Source organism: Thermobia domestica, chromosome 12 (genome assembly GCF_964235325.1).
Source record: "Thermobia domestica chromosome 12, izTheDome1.hap1.1, whole genome shotgun sequence".
Lineage (NCBI taxonomy): Eukaryota > Metazoa > Arthropoda > Insecta > Zygentoma > Lepismatidae > Thermobia > Thermobia domestica.
In genome coordinates, this window is record NC_137465.1 from 218320540 (window position 1) to 218334303 (window position 13764).

Sequence of the window (13764 nt, forward strand, 5' to 3'; positions counted from 1 at the left end):
AGCCTCTTACTTGCTAACGTAGAAACGTGGTCGGGAGGTGTAAGGCATGTAGAAATTGTATTTTTAATAACCATGAGTATGGTCCACTTCCATGTTTTTCTTTTTACTTTTTGCAGCTACATCGGAACGTTCAATTTTTATTCTTCACTAATTGCAAATGGCGTTTACATTCAAAATATGAGGAATTTTTGTGGAATTTGTTCGGATATTCTTCTCTTTGGAAATGAAGAAAAGAATAAAAGCAATACGCAAAGACAAAAAGTATTATCAGTACTAAACATTACCAATAATAATTGCTACGAAAAACTAAATACGACCTCTTTTACCATCTCTCATGAGTTGTATGTATTATTAACAAAAATTTTTAAAATGTCCTTGCCGAGGATTCGAACTTGGGTCCTTTGCATTTGTAAGCCAGCACCATAACCACTACACCAAGATCATGGCATGGTGACCGTTTAGTTGTCAGCGTATTTGTTGTATTTGTGTTTTATGTTCCCACTTCGACAATTTTTACTCTTTTTTTGTAAGTTTAACAGCTGTTTCTGGCTTTCTCTTTCGGTGTCGTCCTTTATTTACACAATGCACTATTCGTATTCACAGCTTGTGCCCCTCTGCAATATCTTATTCAGATTAAGCTTTTCTTTTTGCCCCTCAGTAAACTTTTGATTGATTTAATTCTCATACTCTCCATGGATGGAGCGCAGGAATGCCAGACTCGAAAAATAGGTGTACATTTACTTTCCTGACAGATCATACGTACGTATTACAGTACAGTATTTTACTTCATATTGTATTAACCTATGTGTTTTCTAGTTTTACAATGAGTGTATGGTACTTAAAACACTTAATATTAGCTCCAATAATGGTCTTTATGTTAAAACATGAAGTTTGATTGTTTATTTCAACCATTTACAAAAACTTGTCTAATTCGAATTTTTGTATAATTCGAATTTTTCTACTGGTCCCTTGAGGTTCGAATTATCCAGGTTCCACTGTATAAAGGCCCATAGCTTCCATATTATACTCAGAGGCATATATAACAGAATATGAAGTTTTGAGACGTTTTATTTGACGACACTACACTTAACATGCTTCTGCATACTTGAATTCATAGGCTTCGAACCTGAATAATTTTGTAATGGAGTTCTCTTTCTGGTACTGGAAAGTGAATTTTTTTTTTAGTTTAACGTCCCACGGTTATGCCCTGTTGGCTAAAGAAGACAAATGATTAATAAATGTGATTGATTGTAAAATTAATGTTTTGTGCTCTTCACCGGGAATCGAACTTAGGACCACATGCGTTAACCACTAGACCAGCAGAGACGGCTTTCTGGTGCTGGAGTTGTTTAAGCAAGATAGTTACTTTGATATGATTAACATGGAAATGCGTTAAAAGTTTGAAGGCTCAATAAAGAGTGAATGTGAAAGGGAAAAAATTGAAATAATTTTCTGTATTTTCATGACAAACAGTCTTCTTTGTTATTGAAACAATAGAATTAAGATATTACCCTGCGAAATGCCAGACGTGATTTCATTTTTATTCGTAAGTAAGGTATTTTAATTGCCAGCTATTGAGTAGTTGGCTGCACTGCTAATAGTAGTAGCTTGACCTATTCTCCTTATATACAACATAAATTCCATCAACGCCAAAACCTGAAAATGGCCGTTGTTTCGTAAAGTCATCGCATAACACTAAAAAGGGAAATATGTGTTCTCATACATCTACAAGTTTCTTATGGATCAGAAACAATTAATCCTCTTCTCTGGTCTTGTGGTTTCGCTCGCGCCTTTGCATGCACAGTGTCCCAGGTTTGATTCCCTATGGGAAAAGCTTTGAAACATTTAAGCGTATTACTGGAGTTCAGACCCCACCTTGAGATGTAAATCTACGTCTTATATAGCCATGGTGCTAAAAGGAGCGCTGAAACTTCAATCCAGCCAATTAACCGTTCTTTAGCTTAGTGGTTACTCTAACAATTTGCAGATCAACCGCCGACCAAGCAAAAGATGGGGGTTCGAGAATCAGTCCAGCGACCAGATTTTTGTGAATTACTCCATCAAGTTTTGAAAAGGAAATTTCTAATTTGATTCTATGTTTAACATATGCAATTGCTTTCCAATTACTACATATGCAAAGTAATATAGGTTTTAGATCCACATAAAAAGGAAATTTGAATTGAGATTAATATATAATCAGTTGATAATTCCAAGTTTGTATTAGTTGAGGTAAATTGTTACAAAGTTTTTATTGTAATTTCTGATTTCAGTGTGAAAATTTAAATGACGCGGAACAGATGACATGGTTGCTTGTAAACCATATTCAGGAGGTTATTCGTCTTTCCACTGAACCTCCAGTACAAGAATTTATAGCAGCCGTTCATCGAAGTCCTGCAGCCAGTTGTCTCCTAGTGCAAGCAGTCTCATCTCGGTGTGAAAACCTAACGCAAGTATGTTTCTTTTATAAGTTTGCCGTTGTGAAAATGAAATGAAAGTAATAAAGAACTTGGCTTATTATTTATTTATTTATTTATTTATTTATTCGATAAGTTTCATCTAAAACTATTTTAATTACGTATTCCAAGCAAAATAATTACTATCAACTTAATTTGTTCGTGTAAATAAAACATACATGTAATTTGTAGCTTCAGTCAGAAATGTGATCACATGTTTCGTGCTTACCGTTACATGATGTTTTGGTTTACCAGGATCAAAATAATGACATTTGAAAAATATTGAGAGCAAACGTTTTATTTGGTTGCTTTGAACTCTTCTACGTTTATATTGTAAAATTTTGTCCCATATAGGTATAGGTAGAGCGTTAATAAAAGGAGTGTCCGGAATCGATCTCCCACTACTAATTTTATTATAAAATTTTTCTATGAAAGTATTTTCACAAAATACTGTACAAATTAATCTCTCTAATATCAAAGGTTAGTTATAGGTGGTCTTTGACCGTAAGGTCGCAGACAGGATCTCTGCAGAGCCCCGAAGCAGGCTAAGAGGAGTGCAATTAGGTGCCCAAAGCTCCGAAGCAAGCAGTGGGTAGGTTAGCTGGCTAACAGAGCCCCGAAGCAGGCTAAGCCAGGAGAAAGGATATTCGTAGTCTCGAAGCAGACTAGAGGCCCTGGGGTTAGGTTACTCCTAATGTTCCGAAGCAAAAAATAGGAGGGTCACCAGAAAACTGGTACAGAATTCAGAAACAGAAACAGAAAAGTTAGAAAAAAGGACGCTCCTCAGGAAAGCCCGCGTCCTGACAGAGAGTAAGGCATCAACCATCTGTCTACATGCCTCTCCTCACATGCTGTTAGTAGCCTAAAGAGTTTGTCGGCTTTGTATTATCGATCTTTTCGGAAGACACTTACACGCGAGTCTGTAGTTGTGTAGATAGAAGGAAGGAAAGGTAAATTAGAAGATAGGAAAGCGCGAAAGATGGTACAGAATTGCCGTGGTCCATCCAATTTATAGCGTTCCTTGAGTGGCGGTGGCGCTGCTGCTCCGATGCCGTCATGCTCCGTGGGAAGGGCTAGAAGCCGTCGTCTGCAAGTGATTGTAGGTCCATCTGGTGTGAAATCATCTTGCCAAACCACGTGGTGGTGTTTGTAAACACTAACATGTGGAATTGTTTGTTTACAACATCACATGGGATATTACAATATTCTTTCATAAGCAGCATCACCATGGAAAATTTTCTCGAATCTTAGTTTTATCAAGTTAGCAGAGCTTATCCTTCCATATTTCCTTGAAGAGAATAATTACAAATAATAATAATAATAATTAGATTTGTAGTATATAGAATATGTATCGTAGTGTATGGACTTCTCAGTAGTATTTCAATTTTATTTTACAGCCGAGCCTTGTAAGACAATTATTGAAGTGTCTAGAAGGAGTTCATCCATCTCAGAGTGGTTCGTTGCTGACATTGATTATCCCACGACTTTTGAGCTATCCGCAGCTTGCTTTAGCAAGATTGGCAGGAAACTTAGCGTGTCAGCGAGCGGAGATGTTGCTTACATCTTCAGTAGAAGAGGTGAAGGAACAGCTTCCACAACAGGACTTTCAAATGATCATGGACTCACTCCAGACATTAAAATTAGCCAAAAAGTAAATATTCATGTATTTTTTCTTATTTATGACACTAAAATTAGCTAAAAAGTAAATATTCATGTATTTTTCTTATTTATGACACTACAATTAGCTAAAAAGTAAATATTCATGTACTTTTTTTAATTCATGATACTAAAATTATCTAAGAAGTAAATATTCGTGTATTTTTCGTATTTATTACTTTGGAGAACAGTGGCTACTGTTATTTTTAGAGATCGGATATTAGGTAAAAATGTCTGTTTCTCGATGTTAAAGACGTGATAAAAATGAACACACAGAAGTTCATTTGGGAATTTATGCTTCAATTTCAGCAAAATTTATTATGCCTATTTCGCTGTACAGTGCCTATATCAGTAATTCCTAACTTTTTTGACTGGCGACACACTTCTTTAATATTTTTTTAAAATTAATCTACATATGTAAAAATGAAACTCACTATGTTTGTGACTTTGCACCGCTTAAACCACCTTACCGATCTCGAGTTTGATTCCCGGCGGAGCTCATGTGGTTCGGATTCCACGTTAATCAGTAAGTCCACGTCTCATATGGCCTCGCTGCCGAACAGAATGTTAAAAACAACTCAACTCAACCCGACTGATATATATATAAATGCTCGAACATGACCAATATTAGTGTCGAATCCATAGTTTTCTGGGTCGGTGTGACGAACAATGACACTTCCGATGCCATTTAAATCCAATTTCATCCCTTTATGTCCAAAATGAAACTTATTCTCCCCGTGCGAAGAACGGGTATTCTGCTAGTAATAATATAAAATGAAAATAGTGCTAGTTTCTATAAAGCAGCAGCATCATTTCAGATTTTGTTTCAGGAGAAGGAGGGGGGGGGGGGCAAGACTGTCCGATGTAAGTATATTTTCACACTTCCCATTTGTTTATTATCCTGTTGATTAAAATGTATTTGAATCTCAAACTCAAGGGGTCAAATTCCCCACTTGAGCTCCAAATTGCGCCCCATAAAATAGGGACTGCATGCAGTACCGAGCATTGTTACTACCGCTGGAGGTTGACTGGTACAGTCTATTTCAAAATTGATTTTAACCAATTAGTAAATGGTTCAAGATTTTTTAAGTTCAAATATTTCGCAATATCCTAAGGGACTGAGCGACACATAAGTATCACGACACGCCGGTTGGGAACCACTGGTCTACATTGTAGCTCAAATGCCAATAAATATCCTATCTTTCCTTTTCATTCTAAATCAGGACTTCATTTGGATAACATATAAGGAATGAAAAGGAGACTTTGACTGTAGAGGCGTCGAATCTAGTCGAAGTGAGGAAATACGTTTGTCAATGGATGGTGCAGTGTGATTCCCGATTTGCACTTGTACCTGCTCTTTCCTCGTTTAGGGAAAGTTACAAGCGTAGTCGGGTGCATGATGGATTCCTCCAGATTAGCGCAACGAAATGTTATCGAGTTTCTTGACGCAGAAGATTGTAACGCTTCAGAATGATACTACATCACGTTGGGGAGGCTTAAATAGGCCATCAGAATCAAGCACAGAGAGAAACTCTTGAATGGGATATTGCTGCTTCAAAACAACGCTAGGCTATATGTGGCCAATAAGACCTTTAACCTGCTGAAAACATTTGGATGGAAAATTTTCAAACATCCCCCGTACAATTTTGATATCTTTCCCAATATGATTTCCGTATCTTCGGCTCCTTAAAAATGTCACTGAAAGGTGAATGGTTAACTTGTAATAAGGAAGCGCAGAATACCGTAGTATAATGGTTCTGTCAGCAACCCAGGGGTTTTTACACTGAAGTTATCCACCTCCTTCCTATACGCTGGGATCAATATCAATGGCAATTATCTATATATTACTCATTAACTGTACTCCAGATATCCTGTAAGTAACAATCCTATAATAAACTATTCTTTAGATATAACGTATTCTTCTCTTCATTTGGGCAAAATTTATAAATTTCTTGTTCAGTAAGAAGTTCTATTTCTTCCTAGAAATGTAAGAATAACAAACACGAAGTTTGTTAAGGTCAGGGTTAGACTCCACATCATACATGAAACGAATATTTACCGCAAGATATGTGGCGAGTTATTGCTGTTGTTAAGAATTTAAACAAGTATTTAACTATGAAAAAGTACCAGTCTGCGTACTTTAAATATTCCCCGGTTATTTCTGTGAAAAAAGATTTTTAAAAATGAGCTGTGCGATCAAAGACGTAATTATCAATTTAAAACTTTTTTTTAATCGCTGTCATCGCAATTAATGATTTCTTCTGATGGGTATCAAAGTATTTATTTACTCTTTCGAATATTTTAATTTATATCACTGAAACACGCAGTTAATTTTATTTATTTATTTATTTATTTATTTTCTTTCTTTCTTTCTTTCTTTCAGGCATAGTCGTCTAGTCAGTGTTTTGAACAAACTTGGTTCTCAGTGTTACGATCTCTCTCCATTAGAACTTGAACAGGGAAGAACGTTTAATCCGGCCAACGTCAAGAGCATTTGTGTTGATAAGAACTGGTATCTTAGTCAAGTTAAAGTGCAGTAAGTGGAGATATTTTCAAACTTCTCTTTTAAAAAATAATTATAATTATTTTGACTTTTCATATGATAAGAGTAACATATTCAATTAAGGTTGTTCTGTATGTAAAATCAGTCATTTTATTAATGTAAATTCTCTTTGACAAAAATCATTACTTGTTGATTTTTTATATATTGCTAAGGAACTAGAGCTTAAAAACATAAACGCTTTTAGGAACAGTAATCAACTTTATTATATGTTTGTTTAAGCTATACTTTACGATGAAGTTTTATAATAACACAGTTCAACTATAACTTATTATTCTGTATCATACAGGGCTGTTCGTTCAGATGATGTTACTGGAAAATGTTTTGTTCTGTGCAATAATGAGTTTGTTTATTTTATCTTCACCTGCGAAGTAAAAAGGGAGATTTTTGTTTGTGCTGCTCTTATGTGAAAAAATAGTACAATAAAACGATTGACTTGGCGTGACGTTTACAGGACCTACCATTTCCTATAAGATACGCATTACTTACCATTACTTACTACTCTTAAAACAGTTATTCGTCTGGATAATCTTTGAACTTCGCTTCATTATGTTCTAATGTTCCATTAACCTCTACAGTACTGACCACCTCAATTTGGAATATACACTTATCTCTCAGTCACTCTGACTTAGCTTTTCGTGCGTTTTACGCTATTAGTTAAATACATTGCAATAACCCCTCATACAGTGCTTGTAAACAACCGCATGTGCTTCTCTACGGAATCATCAAGCACCCAACAGAAGCCATCTACAAAGAAGTACGAAGGACACGGAGAGCCACGAAGAACTCCTACAACCCCTTCACAGACTCTTTCTCCAAAAGACGGCTATAAAAGAGCACGTCTATAAAAGAGAAAAGATAGATCTATCTATCTATCTATCTATCTATCTATCTATATATATATATATATATATATATATATATATATATATATATATATATATATATATATTGAACTAGGAAAGCTAGAAATGAAACAAAATTAAATATATTGGAGATCAGCAACTTCCAACCGGAAAGGTTTTTTTATTAAAAGATATTCATTGCTAGATATGATAAGCATTTTACTCAGTACTCATCACGAATATATCCTTTGAATTGTCATATTTTCTAAACTTTAATTTTTTTGTGTGTCGTAAAGGTGCTGTCGACCAAAGGCTTCTGGAACTGAATGTGCACAACTCCTTAGCAAGTTAGACTTCGAAGGTATTTTGTCTGTTATGGCCACGAAGGAATTTAACATTTATATACTAGAAGATTGTTTGAAACTAGGCACACACTTGACCTTGCAGGTAAGATAATAAAAGATGCTAATTGTCTTGGAATACTAAGCATGAAACACATTACTATAAAGAAAAATGTTACTATGTCCTCAGTTTGTCTTTTTGTGGCTATATCTCGTTCACTTATTAATCCGTGAACTTTTTCGGTACAAGATGGTTAAGATAAAGATCACAAAACTTTGTTTTACTAGTACGAGGGTTTTCAACAATTATTGACCCTGACGTAAAAGATCTGTCATTTTTCCACGTAGTCACCCTCCCCCTCACTGTAATGCACTTCTCCCATCTATGTTCTAGAGCACGAATACCAGTTTCAAAAATACCTTGATGGCTGTACTAGAAGTCATTCTTCGACAGCCTGCATTACATGCTCATTGTTGTCAAATTTTGTCCCTCGCAGGTGTTAGTTAAGCTTGGGGAACAAGTGAAAGTCACTTAAGGCAAGATCTGGCGAGTAGATAGGGTGCTCAAATACTTCAAACCCGGCATCAGCAATAGCGGCGGCGGTAAGGTGACTTCCGTGAGAAGGGGCATTGTCCTGCAGCAGCAGCATTTTCCTGTGTAGCATCCCTCTGCGTTTCTCCTTGATTGCCTCCCTAGCTTTTGGAATCAATTGTGAATAATAGTTACCTGTAATTGTCTTTTGGCCCTGGAGATAATCAATGAACAATACACCCTTACTATCCCAAGAAACCGTGGCCATAAGCTTGCCAGTTGATGTCATTGTATTGAATTTCTCAGAGGGAGGAGAATCATGGTACCGCCACTGCATACTCTGTTGCATGGACTCTGGATCGTAATGATGTACTTAGGTTTCATCTACGGTCACACATCTAGCTAGAAAGTTAGCCGGGTGTTTCTTAAACAATGCCATATTTGTTTCTGAGCGGATTCGTTCACGCTTTTGATCAGTGGTTAACATTCGTGGTACCCATCGGGCTGATACTGTGTGCTCCGCACAGTAAGTCGTCTGTCAGCCATTATCAGCTCGTGAACCACGTTAATGTTTTGTGGTGTGCACACTGGTTACGGGCGGTCATGCACCTGATGCAAGTTCACAGCTCGCTCTGTCGCACCGGAAGTCATGTGATCAGTTCTTGATGATTTGGTATGTAGGGGCGCCATCACGTAATGCATTCACCATATCTTCATGAATCTCCTTGGGGGAAAATCCCTTCCTCTAGAGGTACTTAATAACGGCTCTTTATTCAGATTCGTACATTTTCTCAATCCTCGCTCCTTGACCTGAAAAACAAAGCACAACACTAACATTATTCACCCGACATGCCTGAAACTTTGTCTCTAAACATTTAAGGAATAGGTGATGGTGCATGTACAGTCCCCAGCAAAAAACCTGCAACATGAGCATGTAAGTTTATTGTGAAACTACGCCTAACATCGCAGGGAATCAACATAACGTCTAAGTGGCACGAATCACGCCAGGAGAAACCTCGGCGTCTTCCCCTGCACACTTATTTTGAAGCAAAAGACTTCGTCGTTTCACAATAAACTTACATGCTCATGTTGCAGGTTTTTTGCTGCGTACTGTACAATTTCATCTATTTCAGATAATGCCTTTATATCAGGGATAATAATTGCTGAACACTCCTTGTATAATTTGAGTATAATATAGATCCATATCATGTAATTAATTGCCCATCAAGTTATCTAATTACTTTTTCTGACTAGTTAGATTGGGAAAAACTTAGATCATAAGTCGAAGAAATCGCCGCATAAAATAAGACCCAAGACAAGTATCTGAATGCTAATCATATGTACTTTCTACCTTGAAACATGCTTGACGTTAATTGTTGTTCTCATTTGTTCTTTAGCATTAAATCACCTTATCTAAAAATAAATAAATAAAATAAAGAACAAATATTAAGAATTTATAATATTAAAAGATTCTGGTTTCTCGCGCTTGTAATAATCATCATAGTTTGCCAACAGTAAAAGTGCTATAAGATCACTTGAGACTGTAAATTGAGAAGCTTCCGTGGACAACTCTTTTGAGATGTAACGTAATTCTCAAAGAAATACATCTATTTTTTTTTTATTGAAAATAAAAAGAAATAGGTTAAGTTTCTATAAACAAGTAAATTCACTTTCAAGGAAGTGAAATCAGAAAATGAAAATGACAAATTCAAAACATAAACACAAATAAGGATCTCGTATCGGTGAAAGGCTATAACACAAAATATATAAATTGACCAAAATATAAACAAACGGTCAGAAACGGCAATAGTGTCGTTATAGTCTGTGTGTCTCAGCTTAATTGAGTTGATTTTGAGTTTAACGTCCCTTTCAGCAGCGAGGCTATATGAGACAGGACCTACTGATTAACGTGGAATCCGAACCACGTGAGCTCCAACCAGGAATCGAACCCGGGTCTCCTACGTCAAAGACCCGTACGCTAACTGTTTAGCTACGAGGGAGCTCTCTCTTAGCTTAGTCAATTTAGTTGACAAACAAAGAGCTCATCTTCATAATGTTCTACAGCTTGTTCAAACCTTCAACTATCCTGTGAGTAAAACCTTTTGATTCAATTATGTAAAGAAACGACATACAAAAAGTTCAGTACATGGAGGTCTTCCTCCAAAACAGGCTTTAAATTCTTCCAATTCATAATTTCTGTAGTTAATTCCATTTATGTCTTCTTTGTGTCAATGACTTAATTAAAATTCAATGTAATTTTATATCAATAATAACTTAGTCTTATGTTTTCTACCTGGATTCTATAATCTATATTTTATTTGTTCATTTATTCTGAAGAACTATGCATATCAAATGAGAAATCTTTCTCTCAAGAATATCTGTATTCACATCCAAAGAATCAACCTTTTGAATATTAAGATGATAATATAACCAAGCATCACTCATATTTAATTCATTATTATATTCTGTTTATTTTATTAAAAACAAAATCATTAAATCTGTACATTTTCTATATTTCTATATAAAAAAAAAAATAAAAAAATAAGTAACGAAACAGAACTAATCTGTTTGTCATGATGTAGAACTTATCCGCTTTATCTATTAGGTTTAATCTTTTTCTTACCCTTTCTGTTCATTTATGAAATCCTTAACAATATTGAGCAATGTGACAAACAGAAAGAAGTTCGACATATGTATAAGATCATGGGTTATTTCATGACTGAATTTGTTTGTTAATCAGTTACTTCTTTCTTTTTATAGGCATGTCAGGGCTTGTCTACGCAGAAGGTCGGTTACAATGATACCTCTAGCTACTTGGATTCAGATAAAACATCAAGTTTAGAATCTCCTTTGTATAGAGCTGCTAAGCTATCTCTGTTACAACATGTTAGTCATATCAGAAGCATGATACCCAGACAGCATCAGGTGAGAAACGATTGTGTGGTAGTCATATCAGACGCATGATACCCAGACAGCATCAGGTGAGAAACGATTGTGTGTTAGTCATACCAGAAGCATGATATCCAGACAGCATCAGGTGAGAAACGATTGTGTATTAGTCTTATCAGAAGCATGATACCCAGACAGCATCAGGTGAGAAACGATTGTGTGTTAGTCATATCAGAAGCATGATACTCAGACAGCATCAGGTGAGAAACGATTGTGTGTTGGTCATATCAGAAGCATGATACCCAGACAGCATCAGGTGAGAAACGATTGTGCGTTAGTCATATCAGAAGCATGATACCCAGACAGCATCAGGTGAGAAACGATTGTGTGAGTCATATCAGAAGCATGGTACCCAGACAGCATCAGCTGAGAAACGATTGTATGTTAGTCATATCAGAAGCATGATACTCAGACAGCATCAGGTGAGAAACGATTGTTTATTGACTCTTATTGAATATTATGTGTACTAGCCCTCGGCCCACGACCACACCGGATTACTGTTTCAACGTTTCTTGTAGTTGATTCACGTCGTTACGTTCACCAATGAGTGGCATCACATCAGACAGGAGGTGACAGATATTTTCGTTGAAATATGGCTCAGTAGTTTAGAGTCGCTTCCGTTGTGCTGTGTTGTCTCACAGAAAATATACAGATGTTCCAATGCAGTAGGTTCGTGAACTGCAGGCGCAAAATTATCGAGTAATGGCATTCCACAAAGTACTTGATGTTAGGTAGAATAACCGTCTTCACAGACGATCTTGTAGACCTTGTTCGGGAACGCATCATGCAGAATCGTAGCTTCACAATAACGAAACTCAGCGGTCAGTTCCCGCAGATTTCCCATTCATTGCACATCATTGTCATAGAGCGCCTGTTGTTCAAGAAGTTGTGTGCCAAGTGGGTGCCGAAGCAACTGATTCCAGAACACAAAGCCATGTGCATGGGTCAGCATTGACATTTTTGCAACGATACAGCTAACGATGGATTTTAATCGGCACTATGCCCTGTGCATTCAAAAACTTTCATCACTACACGCACTTCACACGCGGCGGGAGCTGGAATAGGAACGTCCATCTTCAACCACTGCCACGACCCTACTGAGAGCACTAGGGAAGTTCCGCTGGCCCATGCGCCATGCTAGGACCTTACTCTCTCACATGCACGCAGTCGCTTCGCGCAACTTACGGTTTCCTAACTATGGGACGTGGGAAAGTTACTTTCTGGATGCGCATCCTATTATTATTATTATTATTATTATCATCGGAGATTTTGTATTATCAGAAAGCAGTTTACCAAATGTCACTCTTGATACGTAATATATGCAATTATTCTTTTTGATATATCTGTACAAGATTGGTCTGTTTTTTTTTAATTATCTTATTATAGGGCTTTAGTGTAGTGTTGTATAGGTACAGTAAATTGTTGGACTTATATCTGTTATTTCCTGATGAATAAATAAATAAATAAATTGTTATTGGATCAAAAGATCCAATATCCCTTCGGGGATCCTGTGGTACAATTTGTTTAGTTTAGAGGCATTGTAGAAGACCTTACGTATGGTTTCACACCTTCCTGCGTCGAGACATAGGAGGTGATGACGTCATGATTTTAAATATATATTTTCTTTTAATATTGCGGGGCCGGTCTATGTTCATTATTTTTTGGCGGGCTTATTTTTGCACGTAGATGATTTAAATTTTGCACAAACATTCAGTCCACCGAGTAGTATTTACCAGTTTTTTTTTCAGATTTCTACGTTAAAACAAAGGGGGATCCAGAGGGGCAAAAAGTTGAAAAAAGGGATATTTTTACCAAAAAATCCCTTTCTTCGCGATTTTACCGCCTTAGATACATGATGGAGACAAGTGAATGTTACCGTCTGAAAGGCAGTTCTATTCTGAAGAGAATGATGTGCGACACATGACCCTAGGGTAATTAGGGAAGTGTCAGGGAATTTTTATCAAAATATACTTCTGTATAGGGGAATTTTGGACATTTTCGGTATTATTTTTTGCGGGCTTATTTTTGCAACTAGAAGATTGAAATTGTGCATAAACATTCAGTCCACCAAGGAGTATTTAACAGATTTTTTTTCGTACTTCTGTGTTAAAACAGGGGGGTACAGAGGGGCTAAACGTTGAAAAAGGGAAATTTTAGCAAAAAATCCCTTTCACGGGATTTTCCCGCCTTAGATACATGATGAAGACAAGTGAATGGTACCGCCTGAAAGGCACTTCTATTCTGAAGAGAATGATGGGCGAAACATGACCCTAGGGTAATTAGGGATGTCTCAGGAAATTTTTTACCTGAGATAATGGTGTTTTACGGTAATTTGGGGCATGGTGGGAATTTCGATAAAATTTCTCCCGCCCTTAGTATTCAAGATAGAAACTTGAAATTTGGCACACACATTCAGTATACCAAGTAC

At 36.6% G+C, this 13764-nt stretch overlaps 1 protein-coding gene across 1 annotated transcript in view; it reads left to right on the top strand.

Annotated features, from left to right (window-relative positions):
- htt (huntingtin) overlaps nucleotides 1–13764 on the top strand; it is a 212775-nt gene that overhangs the window by 122247 nt on the left and 76764 nt on the right. The window contains exons 31-35 of the mRNA XM_081734750.1: nucleotides 2271–2450; nucleotides 3851–4104; nucleotides 6493–6645; nucleotides 7811–7961; nucleotides 11148–11312. Of these exons, the coding sequence (XP_081590876.1) occupies nucleotides 2271–2450; nucleotides 3851–4104; nucleotides 6493–6645; nucleotides 7811–7961; nucleotides 11148–11312 (903 nt within the window). The remainder of the gene's footprint in view (nucleotides 1–2270; nucleotides 2451–3850; nucleotides 4105–6492; nucleotides 6646–7810; nucleotides 7962–11147; nucleotides 11313–13764) is intronic.